Source organism: Archocentrus centrarchus, chromosome 3 (assembly GCF_007364275.1).
Source record: "Archocentrus centrarchus isolate MPI-CPG fArcCen1 chromosome 3, fArcCen1, whole genome shotgun sequence".
In the NCBI taxonomy this organism is placed as follows: Eukaryota; Metazoa; Chordata; class Actinopteri; order Cichliformes; family Cichlidae; genus Archocentrus; species Archocentrus centrarchus.
The window spans coordinates 26,067,833-26,086,672 of NC_044348.1; the positions used below are offsets into that span (position 1 = coordinate 26,067,833).

Sequence of the window (18,840 nt, forward strand, 5' to 3'; positions counted from 1 at the left end):
GTTCTTTACATTTAATTTAAATCTGTCCTGCTATTTATTTATTATGAACATTTTCTGTTTTTGCTGTTTTCTTTGAAAAACTTTACTGTATGACATGAAACAAAATAAAAATCATTATATAAAACTCTTTAACTACATTTATAAGATTTAGCGCTATATTAAACTTTCAAATTCCCTGTCAGCATTAGTAATGTCCTGCTTTGACCCACTCTAACATACTCTTTGCTGCACAATTAGTTTGTTAGGATCTGGTCACCTTAGTCACAAAAATGTCAAGTCTGCAATCTTTTTTATGTAGTCCCATATCCTCTGCAGAGCCAAGCGGTGCAGAAAATTAAAGCAGACAACGTTGACTGTGCTGGATTCTGTTTCAGACAACCACAAAATGTCTGGCATGTGGGAAAAAACTAAGAAAACAAACTGATTTTTGAGTAGTAGTAAATGTGATAGAACATGAAAAATGACTGGCATGGTCCGTCACGGTTTGAGGAGTCAAACAAAATCCTGCCCTGACATTCAAAATGTGAGTGTAATATCTGGCACGATAACGCCATCTCTCAGTGGACTGTTCTTAAACTATTCATTCCTTAAAAAACAAAACAAACAAAAAGCAAGTAAGCAACAACAAAACTATACTGTTACTGAGCTTCTCATTGCCAGACCGTCCTGTTTCTTCTGGGATACAGTGTAACCCCCCCCCGTGTCAGTAAGTGGAACCATCCATTCTAACAGAGTACTACTCCCTCTCATTTCCCTATTAACTCTTCCAACATCAGACTCAGGGGTTTAAATGCTTCGCTGATTTAGCCAATTACAAGCTTGTAATGAAAGATTTGTCAGATCTGTGCCTATTTACGTCTCTCCTCTTCACAGAACAGGAGAAATGCAAATTTCAGCCGCTGGGACTGAATCTAGGTCATCCTGAGAGCTCGGAGGCTGAAGTTGAATGCAGACTGTGAGATCCGATCAGTTAAAATGAGAGGATTTACTAAATGTTTTACATGCTGCTGTATGTTTTGTTAAGCCATATCAAGTCAGCTTTATATGTTTTGGCATTTCTTTTATGCAGCTCCGCCTGCATATGAATCTTCTGAGTGCGGTTAGACACGAGTGCATTAAAATGATATAGAGTATACCGTGTGTCAGAGGCCAGGGTAGAAGTGATTGTAGCCTACATACTGCAAAACACATTAAAATACTGAAAATCGTTATTTTTCCCACAATAAATTATTTATTTTAAAATAAGAAAACTGAGGTTACATTTACATCTGCCTTTCTATGCTTAATCATGACATCAACTATAACAAAATTCCAGGAAAATAGCAATAATACACACTGTATATTTAAAAGCATTGTGCACCTACAGCTTCTTAAGAAAAGTGATGCTGGACATTATTTACATGACAATCAGTGATATTGGCTGCAGGTTTACATGGAAGTTTAATCATGCAGATGATTTCTAAAGGTTATTTTGGCTCTTTACAGAAATACATATTTTATAGACTATTAAAAAATAACACATAATTATACAGCATCAGTCATCAGACTAACAATAATAAAGACTGGGAATACAAACTTCTGCTTAAATGAATGTCCACTCTATAGATATTAAATATTTTCATTCAGAGACATCTGAGAGTTTGTCAGACTGAAGGCTTCTTTAACACACACCTGATGCAGTGTTGATATTTCAGGTGGGGCCGTGTCAATGTTGGCCACCTAATACCATTACCTTTGTTGGAAACAGCCATGATCAAGACTCTAGGCCCAAATCTGCATAAAAATAGGAGTACAGAGTGAAAAAATTATACAGGCAATCTCTATGATTATGTTTACAAAATGCATCCACCAGCCACTTTGTTAAGCACACCCATTCAACTGCTCATTAACACAAATGTTCGATTAGCCAATTACATGGCAGCATATCAATGCATTTGGGCATGTAGGTAAGATGACCTGCTGAAGTTCAAACCAAGCATCAGAATGGGGTAGAAAGATAACCTGGCATGGTTGCTGGTACCAGACGGGCTCTTCTGAGTATTTCAGAAACTGCTGGTCTACAGGGATTTTCCTGCATAACCATCTCTAGGATTTACAGAGAATGGTCTGAAAACGAGAAAATATCCAGTGAGGGGCAGTTCTCTGGGAGAAAATGCCTTGTTGATACCAGAGGTCAGAGAAGAATAACCAGAATGCTTTGAGCTGATAGGAAGGCAACAGTAACTTAAATAACAACTTGTTTAAATCAAGTTATGCAGAAGAGCATCCCTGAATGCAGATGGGCATTCCTTGAAGCAGATGGGCTACAGCAGCAGAACATCACACTGGGAACCACTTCTGTTAACTAAGAACAGGAAACTGAGCCTAAGATTCGCTCAGGCTCACCAAAATTGGACAACAGAAAACTGGAAAAACGTTGCCGGTCTGATGAGACTCGATTTCAGCTGCAACATTCAGATGGTTACATCAGAATTTGGCATAAGCATGAATCTATCCTGTCTTGTATCAAAGGCTGCTGGGTGGTGTAATGGTGTGGGGGATATTTTTTCTGGCACACTGAACAATGTTTAAACACCACCTGAGTATTGTTGCTGACCATGTCCATCCCTTTATAACCAACCCATTTCCTGAGAACTGCTTCCAGCTGGATAACATCACATGTCACAAAGCTCAAATCAAACAGAGCACCTTTAGGATGTGGTTGAATGGGAGCTCCACATCATGGATGTGCAGCTGACAAATCAGCAGCAACTGTGTCCATTTTACAAGTCTTTGGCTTTGACAAGGCTGTTCATGGTTTGTTCACTCGAACTTGACTGACACAGAAAAAAAAAAGACAAAATAAAACAAAAATTGTAATTTTGTCCCATTGAGGGAAACTCCTGCTCACCCGTAAGGTGCTATCCCAGGAAGCTGAAGCAAGTGCTGTGCCATCAGGTGACACTCTCACTCTGCTAACACGGTTCTCATGACCAAACAAGATAGAAGCACGAGTTCCCTTCAGAACATCCCACACATTGATAGTGTAGTCATTATAACCAGCAAAGAGCAGGCGGCCTGGGGGAAGAGAAAGGAGAAGGAGTGGGCAAAGATATAAAGAGGAAATGGTAAGTTTTGGAAAAAGGGGAAGCAGACACTCACAAAGTATCTGGTGAAATTCTTAATGATGGTCAAATATTTATTAAAGCACTGACCATTATTTTGTTTATATTAAATACTGTACAATTAAGTTTTAAGTGTACATTTAAGACAGAACAGAGAACCAAAGTGTGGCATTTAACACTTTCTCAAGCCAAAATGTACTGAACCCATTCTTGAAGCAGTTCAAAAAGTGCTCAATCAACTTCTCACCGCTCAGAGAGAAGTCACAAGTGGAAGCGCCAAATATGATGCTGTCCTTCTGGTAGACGGCGACTTCACGGTCAGCTCTCAAGTCGTAGAAACGACACTGAGGAAAACCAGGAAACATACAACCACACGGATATAAAAAACACAACACACAGTGGTTATTCCAATATGTGAATGGCCTACAGTGCAGATTATCAGAATAAATCACAGCAACAAGGCTGAGGTTGCTTTTAGAGCTAAATCACCCATGTTGGCGTTGTTCCTGCAACACTATTATTAATGTGACCAGTCACATTACAAATAATCAAAACTTAACCTAAGCGTGAAACGAGTGACAAATTAATGATGCTTGTCTGCAGACAAGACAACCATTAGTAATTTTTCACACATGAAGACCAGGGACTTTTGCCAAAAAATAAAAGTTTAACACATATCTAACATTTGTAAAAGGGTCTCCTTTATCCCATGGGCCCTTTGTTGCCAAAACTACTTTAAAATGCAACTGAAAACTGAACAAAAGGAAATAAAAAAAAAATAAATCAGCTAAGTCTAAAAAATAGCCTCAAGAATGATTATTGTTTGGAGACAATAACCACAGTCTCCCAGGGGAAAAATGGATCCATTAATCCAGCACAGTCTGCTCCTGACACTGACCTTGTTGCACTTTATTATTATTTCACCTGATTTCTCAAATCCTTTCTGCTTAAAGGCCTTTCTGCCAGAAAAGCGCTGAAGGAAAATTTCTCCTACTATTGCGTTTTTCCCTTTGTCTTGGCCCCCTGTCTGCTAATGTAAAACCTATTGGCAAAAATGTGATAGCACAGTTTGAATCAGATATAAACTTTGAACCACAGATCAGATCCAGTCCTACTTTCTTCCACAAACGTAAAGTCTCTCAGGCTTCTTTTTTGTTTTAGAAATGATATTAAGATTTTACTGATTATAATAAGGCTTTATATTAAAGTCCTTTCAATAAGTCTTTGGAAATGGGTCATAAGGATTTTATATCTTAATAAGACTAAATAAGTCCTGATAAAAATAAAATCATAAACACATTTATTGTTGGATTGTAAAACACTCATGATCACCGTGCACTTTAAAAGTTACCTATTTTTTTGTAGCTAAAACATGCCTTATTAAGATTAATAAAGCTATTATTATACTTGTTAAAAGGTTGATAAAATGCAATTAAAAACGACCTAAAATATAATATTTTTGTGCTGTCAGCAACATCTCAATGTTTTTATTGCTTTTAGTCTCATTGATTTTTATGTACTGACATTTTGCATTTTACATTTTTCTGTTTGTTTTTTTTTTAACCTCTATTTTAATTTTAATTTTAGCTCTTAACCTTATCTTCATTACCTCCATCATGGAGATTATGTTTTTTGGTAGCCTTTGCAGGAGTGTATGTCATTCTGTCAGGAAACGTGATAGCTTGAAAAGTGTTTAATTAATTCTGAGAAAATTCTGTAAGGGTGTAACGTGGGGTCATGTTAACAATCCATTAAAATCTGTCTTACATCCACCACAGTCTTCAAGGTCACCTGAATAATTTAATGTTCAAAATTTGACAAAAAGCCTTATAAGCTACTAAGGAAACGATTGTTTCTAAGTTATAAGGCTTAATTCTTACAAGTGCAGTGTGCACTGTCAACATATAGAAAGTGCTACAGTAAAATTATGCTTAAAATTCTACTGCCTTTGTTTGTATTGGCATCATTTAAGTAAAGGATACTGGTTATGGTTTGCATCCAAATCTCATGTCACATTTGACCTCTGATCTCAATTTTACATTTCATATCTGCCTTTCTTTCAAGTTGACCCAAAATGCATTACATCGTTAAAGAAAGTATTGTCAGGAGAAAGAATGAATCCACATAAATGCTTTTAATAAATAAAACTAATATTCTTGTTATAAATGTCTCAATAAGAAAAAATGAATCACAGAGTTCACCCCAATACTAAATAATGTTTCAAAGAGATTTCAGAGCGAGCACAGTAAATCAATATTACATCTCCAGGTCGTATCACTGATGGCACATATGGACATGAGCAGCAGACCCATCAAAACAAACAGATGAGCAGGTCACGTGACATGACTCACCGTAGCATCATCAGAAGCAGATGCAAATGCATCTCCACTGGGGTAGTACCTGGATACAAATGGACAAAAGCAGAATTTTGCTGCTTGAACTGGATCACAGAGCTCAGAGTCTGAACTACTGAAGACAAACTAATCTTCTAAATGTAAAATGTGTTGGTTTATCAGTACTCTCCTTTTTTTTTGACACACTCAGTAAATATCTACAAAAATATGCAAAAAAAAAAATGAGAGAGCATAAACATACATCAAAAATAAATCAAAACAATTTGGTTTAACTTTCAGACAGACTCATACCATCACCATCTAATTTACATCAAAGGCACTACAGCTTTTTTTTTCCTCAATGGATAAACATTCAAAAAAACATTAAAAGGCAGCAGCTGTCTTCACTGATGTCTGGGAAATGTGCGAATATATGTGCCTTTGTTCTACATGGATTGAGATTATCTGGGGTAGAATTTATTCAATTGACTCCCCTTTGGCTACAGTTTTAATCTCTGTCAAAGAAATTATCCATTTTTAGTTTGTTTCAATGTGAAATAAGCAAAATGTGGTGCACTTAAGAGCTGGACCCACTTCACACAGTTGATGTCAGACTCGTGGTTTTCAAAAGATTGGATGTTCTGTCCAGAGCGCATGTCCCACACATTGGCCTTCATATCACAGCCCTGATAATAAACACACACAAACACACACACACAAAAAGAAAATACTGTGGCTCTCCAGTAAAATTCCAGTTTCTTCATCATAGCTCAATGAAAACTAAATCCAAAGAAGTGAATTACAGGGTTTCCCCACAACCACATGAATCTCACAGACTACTTCCCTCTCTCGCTCTCTCTCACCCCAGAGACAAAAGTGTTTCCAGTCTCAGATGGGGCGAGGTCTAGGGACAGGACATCAGCTGTGTGACCGTGAAAACTCTGCAGCAGCTGCCCACTCTCCACATCCCACAATGCACATGTGCCGTCGCCACTGGAGGTCAGGATCTAGGAGACAAAAATGTGACCACACACATAAATATAAGAGCAAGGGCACGCACTTAAAGGTATTGAACATGAGTAGGTTATTTATATTTTACAACATTTTAACACTCAGACTGTTCTCTTAACCCTTAAACAACCAAGCTATTTTAGCAATTAAAATGACACATTATATATTTTATGCAGGAATACTTTTTTTAATTGCTCACATTGTGTCCGTCATACCTATACTGTTTCCTTTTAGCTATGAGAGATATGCTAAAATGAAAAAAGGAACAAGTACAAACTGCATACATCCATCAATCAATCCTATGAGGGTAGGGACGCAGATTGACCGGTAAATCAACAGCTTCATTTTTATACTCAGCTCTCTCTTCACCATGACTGACCTGTACAGCATCCACATCACTGCAGCTGCAACCCACAGCTGTCTGTCAATCTCCCACTCCCCTCTTTCCTCACACATGAACAAGACCCCAAGATATTTAAACTCCTCCATTTGTGGCAGCAACTTGTCCCTGACCCGGAGTAGGCACGCCACCCTTTTCTGGATGAGAACCAAGGCCTCAGATCTAGAGGTGCGAATTCTCATACCTGCTGCCTCAAACCCGACTGCAAAATGCTCCAATGTGAGCTGGAGACCACCAACTGATGAAGCCAACAGGACCACATCATCCACAAACAGCAGAGATGAGAATCTGAAGTCACCAAGCTTAGAAATACTAAAGCAGTTTGGAAAGCCCACATTGATTGGACTTAAATGTCAAATGTGAGACCATCTGTCTGACAGCTAAAGCTTGGACCAAAATGGGTCATGCAAAAGGACAATGATCCCAAACACACCAACAAATCGCAACACAATGGCTGAAAAAGAAAAGAATCAAGGTGTTGCAATGGCCCAGTTAAAAGTCCAGACCTCAGTCTGATTCAGATGCTGTGGCTGGACCTTAACGAATACTCAAAACCTCAATGAACTGAAGCAACACTGTGAAGAAGAGTGAACAAAAATTACTCCACACGATAAGAAAGACCGATGGATGAGGTTATACAGAAAATGATCACTTCAGTTTGTTTTCTGCTAAAGGTGGTTCTACAAGCTACTGAATCATCAGAATACTTTATTGATCCAGAGTGAAACATGTAATTCATCTTTTCACATGACTGCTCGATTAAGTCTAGAGAACTGAACAATTCTTTGGTGCAAACACCCACACAGGACATATGATTAGTGGTTATATTTTTTTGCATTTTTTCCTCTTGTCTGAAAATGGTTTTGGTTGCTGGCTTTGGTTTCATTTCTCAATTTTATAAAATTACAGAGAAATGAAACAGACAAGAATAAAGTAGACACTGTGTTCCTATTTAATGTGCAATTTTAGTAGAATAAAGCACTTTAAAAAGTTAAGTAGTTTGGCTTGTTTTATTTCTTATATTTCTTTAATAGAAAACTGGAATAAGTTTTGGGAGGGCTGTTAATTAGTTTGCCAGGAAATCTTAACTAAAATGGGAACCTTTCCTCTTTATTAGGCAAGTTCTTATGCAACATGAGGAAGAAGAGTGCACATCCCTGCTGTCACAGAAGCTCTCGCTATGTATGTATATACAAAGAAGCAGACAAAATGTCAACAAATCCTCTATCAAAACAGATTATGGGCACTTAGAGACACATGCAGACATCAGAGGTCCCTGCCAGCTGGTGGATTAGAGAGCTCCCGTTGGATGACCCCAGGCACAAAACACAGCACACATCCTGCCTACACTGAGAGGTAGCTCCAGTTTCAGCATGAATGTAATTATCAGTAAGCTATAATTACTCACACACACAGACGAAAACCTCAGCAATCTGACGGAGAACCTTTGCATTAGTCTGATTTTACTTACCACCTGCCTGACCTTAAAATTTCCATGGTGGGTTCATTATTACTCAGTGAAACCACATCACAAGAGCAGGTATGTTAAAGTGCATCAGCTCCAGAGCTCTCTCTCTCTCTCACACACACACACACACACACACACACACACACACACACACACACACACACACACACACACACACACACACACACACACACACTATACAAAGTATGTAATCTTGACTTTAAGGGATTTAAAAGCTGCTCAACTGAATCTCTCATCTACTGCTGCAGTAAAAAGACCATAACAAAAATGTAAAGATTGGAATGCGTGACAGTGTGTTGAAGAGAGAAAAAAGACAGACAAGAAGACAACATGCATGTGTGTATTTTTGTGTTAAATGTTCTCCCTCAGGCCACCATGCTCCACTCTTTCTTAGATAAAAGCCACTCAGTATCTATTAATAAACCCATGAGAGAGGATCATACCCCCTTGTCTCTTTCTGGCCCCTCCTTATCCCTGCCATCCATCTCCTTTCTCCTCTCCTCCCCTGCCCTCATCTTATCTCCCACCTCACTGTGTTCCTCTGCCTCACTGAGGGCCAGAGTGAAGTAAATTATTAACACCAAATATCTCAGGTTGTCTCCTTCATGTTCTCTTTTTGATTCAGTTCCCCTCCTACCTGTATTTCCTGTTGGAGGATACACAATTTGAAATATATGTTTAAAATATAAATAAATTAAAGGAAAATACCCCTAACTTTCAACACATGGAAGCCAGTATTTAAATGAAAAATGAAGAAGATAACTTCTACTATTCCTAGAAACAGTGGCTAGCTTGATTAGATGTGATGGAGGAGGGATGGTGGTGGAAGGGAAATCTTCATACGGCGAGCAGCTTGATAGCTGAAGACTGCTTCCCATTCTACTTTTAGAAACTCTAGGAATGATCCGTAAGCCTGCAGTCTGAGAGGAAAAGTGCTCTGTCAGGATAATGTTACTATGAGGTCTTTAAGATATGCTAGTTTTTGTAATCTGTCTCTTCAGTTGGTTAGTAGTTTTTTGTTTTTTTTTCTTGCATTTTTAAAAATTCTTTTTAAGTATTAGTGAAGTGAGGTTTACTTTTTTATTGACACCAGCTGTATTTGTCAGTATTAGAAAGGCTTATTCTGCTATTATGGCTCAAACTCAAAAAAATTTCTCCCTTGTTGCACTAAATATGTTACCATGGACAGCTATTGGCCCATTGAGAAGCCTGGATTGGGCCAGGAGGACCAAGTCCTCTCCAAGCTTCACCAGCTAGTGTGTTGCTCACCTGCATGTCAGAGCTGGTGAAGGTGCAGCCTGATACGTAGTTGGTGTGCATGGCAACCGACTTCTTCTTTGCAGCCAAGTTCTCATTTTTGTCCAGAGACAGTGGGACCACTGAGCACTTGTTATCCAGCCCACTTTTGGAGGAGACAAATGTTCAGTAATGTGTTTCACACTAGTTAGGGTCACAGAGTATTTACCAATAACCATTTATGATTAAACAAACACAAAGATATTTGCACCTACCCACATGCTATAGCACAGCCCGAGGGAGCATAAGCACACGCCAGCACCCACGTGCACGGCAGGGGCACCCCATGCTCCTGTAAGAAACAGAGAACAACATAAACACACATACGCAGAGAGACAAAATATTTATTATGGTTGAGAAAATATATTTTTTAACCTTCTTTTCACACACAAACAGGCAGATAGCTTGCACACAGCTGCAGTTTAATCTGGATGCGGTGTGTATTAATGGGGATTATGTTCTGTGTGCTTTTGCCTGCTCCATCAAGAGGCACACCAGTTAAAACAGGATGAATCCTGGCTGTCATTTAAGTGTACACACATACATAGAGTGATTACAAGGGACAGATGGATAGATAATATTTTAAGGTATATTTCCATGTGCTCATGTGAAGTCCTCTTTCTTTCTCTCTCTGAGAATATTAGATGACCCACTCACCTCCTCAACACCAGCACATATGGTAATGAAAATGTGCATCTGAGCATTCAAAGGAAACACTCAGCCTTATATAACAGAGTGGACAAGTGGGTGAGGTTATATGGGGCTACCGGGAAGAGGAGGCCCATTTGTTTATCTTCCCTAAAGACACATTTTTTCCTTCTTCGGGACAGGGACACAGTATTAATCTGTTTTTAAGTTGAGAAAAAGTATTGAGTTATAAAGCAGGATTGAGACAGAAAACATAATATAATAGTAATAATCGTACTATAAATGTAAGTAACACACAACTCAGCTGGTTTTTGTAATATTGACTGAAAAATAAATAAATTTGATCATGGATTGAACTGTTGCTTTAAGACTACAATCGAACTCACAAACTGATGCTCCTGACCCTCATCTGGCCAAATTGATCACATTTTGTCAATGTTGTTGACCACGTAGAAAATGCTGGTTAAAATCAGAGTTGAGAGGACCTAGCATATCTTACCTACCTACCATAGAACACTTTACTCACCTTATTAAGGGTGAATGCATCCCAGACAATCACTTTTCCATCCTAGTATAGAGACATGATGTGTTTTAATAAAAACAACAACAAATATTACAGTATAATATAAACATTGCTGTATTGTACAATGTGTGTGTGTGTGTGTGTGTGTGTGTGTGTGTGTGTGTGTGTGTGTGTGTGTGAGAGAGAGAGAGACAGCAGGTGTGTACCTGTGATGAGCTGACCATGCGACGTTTGTCTTTGCACCAGTCCATACACAGCACCTTGTTCCCGTGACCCTTCAGCACACGTCTGGTCTTCATGGAGAGAGCACTCAATGCCTCAACCTTCTCAGCCACCTGGTGCACTGGCGTACCACACACACACACACACACACACACACACACACGTACACACACACACACACACACACGTACACACACACACACACACACACGCGCACACACACACACACACACACACACACACACACACACACACACACACACACACACACACAATTTACCAGGAAGAAGTAACTAAAAAAAAAACACATAAGGAGGGTTTTTGGAGAGTGCATTACAAAAATGGATGCATGATTTTCAAGTCTGCAGTGCACGGTAATATAAACAGTAGCTGGTGCATTATAGAGGACAAATATATACAAAATATATAGGTTTGATTTAGTTGTGTCAGATAATTCAATTCAATTCAATTCAATTTTATTTATATAGCACCAAATCACAACAAACAGTCGCCTCAAGGCGCTTTGTGAGTAAAGACGCTACAATAATACAGAGAAAACAAGAGAGAAATAGAGAGATAAATATTTTTCAATTGCTAATCTATGCCACAAATCACCTAAATGTACATTAGCCTGTTATTAATGATCCGATACACTCGCTTTGCCAGTCAATATCATTGTCAATAGTCGATGCACTTATAAAAATATCTAGTAAACCTGACTTTAATAACAGCCAGTCCAAAGCTGCTGTTGTGTAATGTTTTTGTAGTTCCTGAATGCTTGTTATCAGCTCACTGCTAGCGCTGCCTGTAAATAACAGGGCTGGTGGGCATCACGCTAAAGCGACATTTGCAGTACTGTCTGCATGTGAGCGCCACAGAGACACCCTGAAATATGAGTATTATGGATAAAGCTGCGCAGCAGTATGTAAGTAATAAAAATCAGTTCCAGCTGCAACATTAAAGTGAAATAAACATTTATAACTCAAGAATCATGATCCAGTAATGTAAATTTACTGTTTCAGCTCATTGAGGGCTTCAGGTATGTTTGAATGCTTCATTTTTGTAATATTACTAGATATAAACAGTCATTCACTACAAAATTATGCTTAAACTCTTTGAGGTGCCACTTTTCACATATATGTATAAAGGCAAATCGTTTCCAGTGTTTTCTACACCAATTTCTACATCTTATTAATTTCTGATAAAAAATTCGGAATTCCTTTTGGCCCCCTGCTTTGTTTTTGGGCGCTATCCTTTGCCCCTCTATTAAAATAACAACAATGAAAAAAAAAAAATCCTGGAAACTGCCTCCAATATCCCCCTGCCAAAACATCTCCTTTGCCACACCATGCAAATTTTTTCAAAGCCAAGTCAAACAGCTGCCAGCTGCATGTTCTAAGTAAATAACAGTATGTTTCATTAAAAAAAAAAGAAAAGAAAAAGAAAAAAAGGGGGAAAAAAATAGAAAGCTCTGCAGAGCGCCTGAAGCTTGTTTTGCTGTTTGTTTAATTTTTGTCACTTACACTCCACGTCGTTGAGCTTGTTTCGCTCCTCCTCCAGCTTCTTCTTCAGAGTCTCGCTCTCCCTCTTCAGTGACTCCAGGGTTTCCCCTTTCTGGAGCCCCTGACAAGCCATCTTCGAGAGGAAAACAACAACAGCAGGGAACAGAGGAGAGCAGAAGGAGGAAGGGAGCAGGACACAAGGGGGGATTTGGAGAAACGGTTGGTTGGCGGTTAGAGGTTTGTTTAAATAGTCCTCGAGAGCGACAGGGATGCTGCTGCGCGTGCTGCACTCCGCTACTCCGCTCAGCCGCGCGCCCGCCCCACTCCCCCTCTGCTTCCTGACTATTCACTGTGGGCTCTTCAAGCACCACCTTTGTCTTATTCCCACAGTCCAGTTATGGTATTAGAGCTGCTTTAAAACACATTTTCTTATTTAAAATGAGAAATTTTAATATAAGAACATATTAATATATTTAATGATTTATTCTTCTTCTCAGAGGCATTATGAGAGAGAGATGGCACTCAAATAAGCCCCAGTTTATGGGACATTGTACAAAAGGGGGAAAAACGGGAGTTTAAAACCTTATTTGGGGGTAAAGTCTGCTAGATTTTTAAACAGTTTTCATCAGATTTGACTGTTAATTCTACACATGCAGTTTTTATGTCTCAGTGACTGCAGGAATGTGTTCATTAGTTAATTAAGACAATCCTCATAAGTTAATTTAGGCAATCCTTCAAAATAACCTCCTGAATAAATGCCTGTAGAAGTTTCCAGGATGGATTTTGTAATTACCTTCTGCAAAGTTTATTGAAACCTTCCCCACAGGGTGGGTCTGTTGAGATATGTTTACCGGATGTACCAAAGTCCATGCTGTTCATAATGATGACATTAAAATATAAAAAATATAAGGTATATTCTATATACTCCTGAGAATAGAATTAACTATTGTAAATCTATATAAAATTAATATCCACCAGAATATTTAAAAAAAAAAAATCCTTTTTTTTTTTTTTTTTTGTCTTTATATTATTTATTGAAACCTCTGCAGAGGGAACAGCACAATCACTGAATGTAAGACAGTTGGCAAATGAGTGGCCATGGACAAAGAAGTCATTCAATACTCAAAACATGCTTCTCATGCACATAGGATGGCTACAGTCTGACAGAGTGAATCCGGGTTTGCTTAAACATAGATGCAGGCTGCATAAATCAGGACTGCTCAGCTTGCCTTAAGGCAATGCAAAGGGTCACTGCTTATGCATTTTCATTTATAGTATTCTGTGTTCAGACAAAGAAATTGTTCACAGTCACACAAAGAACAGAGTAAAACAGTTACATATAAGGAAATTAAATATCAACAGTTACACAACAGTGAGTAACTTTTAACAGCTACTACACTTCTATGTGCTGGAAGTGATTTGCTCTTCTTGCATCCCGTTGCCAATACTGGAGATTCCAGGCTCCAGTTGCCTAGGTAACCCTATAATGTATTTACCACCCAGTCACATGACTCAGTGGTATCCTTCTCTCGTATTGATGGTTGCTTCACTTGCTCGCTTTGAAGTAAAAAGATAAAGCACGCCCACTTAGCTTCACCAGTGGTTATTTCACCTGTTGTTGCTCGAAGTTGCTGAATGTCACTGCCTGCTTTTGCCCTCTCTGACAGCCACGTTGCTGCTAGTTGCTTCCAATCACCCCTCATGGTTTTAACAGTTCTTTTTACCTGTATCCCATACTTCTTCCAGAGGCCATGCCTTTCAGGCTACCTTTAAATACAAAGGTGACTAAGAATGGGCACTTAATTATTGGCCTGATTATTTCCTGCACCAGCTTTTGGTACCAATTAGTACTACATAAAAGTGCAGCCCAGCCCTTGTTTAACTTCACTCAGTATCTCTTAAAAACAATATATACATTTCTATCGCATAAACTCAGAGCAGCTGTTTCTTCACATTCTGTTCATAGTTTTAGTTATTTTTGGAAGTATTTAAATATCGGAGTTTACAATACGTTCTTCTAATATTCAGTGGGATTTGATGATGATTGTGTGCAGCTACTTAAAAGAATTTAATCATAGTGTTTTCACTTATTTAAGTAAGCACTTTAAACCCATAGTGCTCCCACACATAAAGCTTGATTAATTCGTTAGCAGGTGATGATACAGCATGTCTAAACACACTGTAGTTTTGATACCCTGTCATGTGTGTGTGTGTGTGTGTGCGCACGCCCTTTTCTGCAAATGAATATCAAATAAAATTCACTATGAATGCCCAATGTAACTATATTTAATTATGATTGACTCACTTTTCCTAAATTGCTCATTCAGATGGAATTAAATATAATCATCAGATCAAACCTAAATGGCATCAAAGTAGGAGGTTTGATCCTTTGTTACAGAGTTAATTTAATTCAAGCAGATATGTTAATATTATGTAAAATATGTGTCGGATGTGTTCCAGTCCTTGTTTGGAGATGATCACAGGAGACGCTGGTGTCAAGTGAGCTGAGAGCCACTTCCTGTGTGTGTGTGTGTGTGTGTGTGTGTGTGTGTGTGTGTGTGTGTGTGTGTGTGTGTGTGTGTGTGTACATGTCAAAAGGTGCTGATGAGCGATGGGTCATTAGTTCAACAGATGCTGCACAAATTGTGAGTGTCATCAAACTAGAGATGTCCCTCACACGCAGAAGCACGTCCTGATTCTACCAAGTGGTTTTTGTCCTGAGACCAACATTTGTGTAATACCCCTGCAACAAGCCAGCCAATCAGTGTTTGTGAGCCTGAAGCCACAGGCAAAAATATATAAACAAAACAAAACAAACAGCAAGAAAAAACAAACAAGTGCAAATAATTAGTTCACACTCATCTGTGAGTACAGCTTTATTATTATATTAACATTAACACACATATTGGAATAATACCATTTTTATCACAGCATGAAAGTAAGCCAATAGGGGCATGGCCAGGTGAGCTAGCCAGGTTTCTACTTGCCAAAACTGTGAGCGGTGTTATTTATCTGTATAAAGTGAATAAATGGAAAGTAATAAAGATGCTTATATTCTTAAAACCTGCTAAAAAAGCTCTTGCCAAGCAAGTAAAAATGAGTTCAACAATGTTGATATGTACCCTAAATACAGCTAATAGTTGACTCACTTGTTTTATATTTAAAGAGGAGTAGCAAGAGATCTGGCTTTAGTTTAGGTTAGTGATGCTCCAGGCAGCAAGCATCAGTGAGAGGAACAAAAACATCCTGCAGCACTGCTGATTATATCAAACCGCCCATAATATCACTTTGTCTATCACTACTGTTGAGTTAGGGATACTCTGGTCATTTTTTTTTTTTTTTTTTTTAGCAATATTGCAGAAACAGATGTCTCAGCCTCACCCCGTCATTTGAATGCTGTTAGCTAGTCACTGCTCAAGTAAAAAGCTTTTAAATCAGGGACCGTGAACTTTTCCCCAGAGGGCCACACATGACATCCATGGTCCTGAATTATATTCAACTTAATGAATTTAGTAGACTCGGCAGATTATTTTTCAGACTATTTGCCAGCCCTGAAGAGGTCGTTTTCTCCAAAAACAATAACCTTGTGTTAGAAAATATTGATTTTTTTTTCTTAAACAACTTACTCCTTAGGTATATTAGACCAACATTTGCTATGCATTCATAATGAATAATTTGAGACTGCTACAACAATCATAAGTGATGCACTCTCTGTTGAAATGAAGTTGAAAAGCAGTGTAAACTCATTACAGTCATTAACCCTGACATTCATTAACATAATGGAATTGGGGGAAGGTGTAGTGATGAAAATAAAAGGAGGACGTTACCATTTCCACACAGAAGGAGCAGTAGTTGATGGGCTCATTCTGAATGTAGATGTTCATCAGCGGACTCTGTTGACTGCAGCTGTCGCAGGGGCCAAAAGTGGCAGCTATGAACGTCTGGTCACACATGGCTGCAGAGGATCACCAGCACACCTGCAGAAACCCAAAAAACACACACATAAATATGACTTTAATCATCAGGATTACAGATCGGAGAATTTTCTCTTTATTTTGTTGCGGCTCTTCTGATGTCACTGCTCTGACCTCTTGGCTTGTTTTGTGTTTGTGTGTGTGGAGCTGTACAGCAGATAAGCAGCTGGTAATCTACCCCAGCCTGAGCCTCCTCTGAAGAGAGCAGCTATTCTGGGATCCACACACATCCAGCAACACAGAGTTCAAAGCAGTGCATGATAAAGAACTTCCAAATTTGCGCTAAACAAATTACAGATCAACCTTTTATCACTTCCCTACATATATGGTAACTTTTCTAATTATGCAGTTATAGAGACTAATATAACTTAAATATAATCAGTTTCCTTCATTTTGTTTAATTACAATTGGCAAAATGCCTGATTTAGCGTGTACATATTTTTTATGGAGAGACTGAAATTATTTATCATTACATTTTATTGGCTTTCCATGATAATATGAAATTACAAACAATGTAAATGATCTATTTATAGAACAGATTGTGAGATTAGATTTACAGAGAAATCTAATGATTGTAAGTTTACACACAAATCTGTCATAAGTAATAAACTCACTCTTCATTTGAAGCCTTCACTGTCATTTATGGGGGCTCCAGAATGCAATATTTTCACATATTGAATTACTGATCACTTTGTTTAATTAGTTATTAAGATATTTTGTACTAAATGTCTTGATCATTGGCATAACTTTAAAATACTTGACAGTATCTAAATTCTTTGCTGATTTTAACTAAACTGTAGAGTCCTTAACATCTAAAACATTAGCTTCCAGTTAATTTCCACAGATAGCTGCCATATTAGTAAATAACAATAAATCTTACCTCACAAAATACTTTCTTCCTCTGCAGAGCAGGTACCTGTCCCTTGAGATCTAAGTAGAGGTTTTCCAGTGAAGAGGATTGTCAGTGAGGGACAGAGAAGGAACGGTAAGCTTCTTAGTGAAGCATTTAAGCTGCGACTCTGCTCTGCTTTTACCTCCATGCTTTATGCACTCCTGCAGCATTACCTGTAAGGCCTGGGAGGTTACTTTTACTGTTAAATAAGTAAATAATGCACTGGGGTTATCTATTTTTGAAAGTCTTATGAATCACTTCCAGTTGTAACATCAACATCAAAGACAAATTTGTAACATTTGGATTAAATGGTGCCAATTTATCAGTTTCAGCGCAACCTGATTTACAGAGGGTTTACAAAGAACGGTCCAAAAAAAGAGAAAATATCCAGTGAGCGGCAGTTCTCTGGGTGAAAATGCCTTGTTGATGCCAGAGGTCAGAGAGGAATGTCAGACTGCTTTGCCTTGCTCTGATGGGTCTTCTCCTGTGATGCTCAGGATTTGGTGTAAAGAACCTGAAAGCATGGACCCATCCTGCCCTGTATCAACTGTTCAGACTGGTTGTGATGTAATGGTTTGAAGGATATTTTCTTGGCATACTTTGAGCCCCTGAGTACCAGCTGGCCATCATGTAAATGCCACAGCCTATTTATTGCTGATTGTGCTATCTCATTAGGACCACAGGTGCCCATTTTCTGATAACTGCTTTCAGCAGGGTAACACACCATATAGCAAAGATCATCTCAAAGTGTTTTCTTGAGCAATGAGACAATGAGTTCACTGCACTCAAGTGGCCTCCAGAGTTAGCAGACCTCAGTCCAATAGAGCACCTTTGGCATGTGGTGGAATAAGATATTTGCGTCAGAGATCAGGTGATAAATCTGCAGCAACTGTGTGACACTATCATATCAATAAGAACCAAAATCTGAGGAAAGTTTCCAGCACCTTGTTGAATTTATGCCATGAAGATTAACCCTGTAATACCAAGAAGATTATATATGAGACTTCTACATCATCAGTGTGATATTTTTTTTCTTGAAAAACCCGATGTATACAACCAGACACATGAAGTGCTACAGTAAGCAATAAACTGCAAAAAATATAGCAAAAATGATACGAATTTATATATATATATATATATATATATATATATATATATATATATATATATATATATATATATATATATATATATATATATATATATATATATATAGTCAGAATCATTCCAGTTTCAAAGACATTTGAATTATCTGGCAATTATTTCATGGCTCAGGCTTTACAGGGTAAAGACAGTTCTGAAGGGAAAAACAAAACTAGTAAGATGTAACTATAAAGTCTGGTGATAATAAAGTCAGATGTTTAGTTTTAATCTACTGGAGTTTAATTTCTTTCAAGCACAATAAACATTTTTGTTCATCCAATTAACAGAATTTACAGGAACATT

At 38.2% G+C, this 18,840-nt stretch overlaps 1 protein-coding gene across 1 annotated transcript; it reads right to left on the minus strand.

Annotated features, from left to right (window-relative positions):
• Nucleotides 1–1,208: 1,208 nt before the first annotated feature.
• On the minus strand, nucleotides 1,209–17,515 carry gnb5b (guanine nucleotide binding protein (G protein), beta 5b). The gene is made up of 13 exons (XM_030722851.1): nucleotides 17,383–17,515; nucleotides 16,356–16,505; nucleotides 12,550–12,661; nucleotides 11,011–11,147; nucleotides 10,808–10,849; nucleotides 9,849–9,925; nucleotides 9,607–9,739; nucleotides 6,301–6,444; nucleotides 6,032–6,123; nucleotides 5,456–5,504; nucleotides 3,352–3,448; nucleotides 2,891–3,057; nucleotides 1,209–1,773 (listed from the first exon to the last, which is right to left on the minus strand). Exons 2-13 carry the CDS (start codon nucleotides 16,479–16,481, stop codon nucleotides 1,762–1,764), a joined length of 1,188 nt encoding a protein of 395 aa, XP_030578711.1. The 5' UTR covers nucleotides 16,482–16,505; nucleotides 17,383–17,515; the 3' UTR covers nucleotides 1,209–1,761.
• Between the last annotated feature and the right edge of the window lie 1,325 nt (nucleotides 17,516–18,840).

Coding starts and splice junctions, on each gene's coding strand:
- gnb5b (XM_030722851.1), bottom strand. CDS start 16,481: ATGTGTGACCAGACGTTCATAGCTGCCACTTTTGGCCCCTGCGACAGC. Junction 6,445..9,606: donor TCACCAGCTCTGACATGCAG/GTGAGCAACACA, acceptor TTTGTCTCCTAG/ATCCTGACCTCCAGTGGCGA. Junction 5,505..6,031: donor TCTGACATCAACTGTGTGAA/GTGGGTCCAGCT, acceptor ATTTGTATCCAG/GTACTACCCCAGTGGAGATG.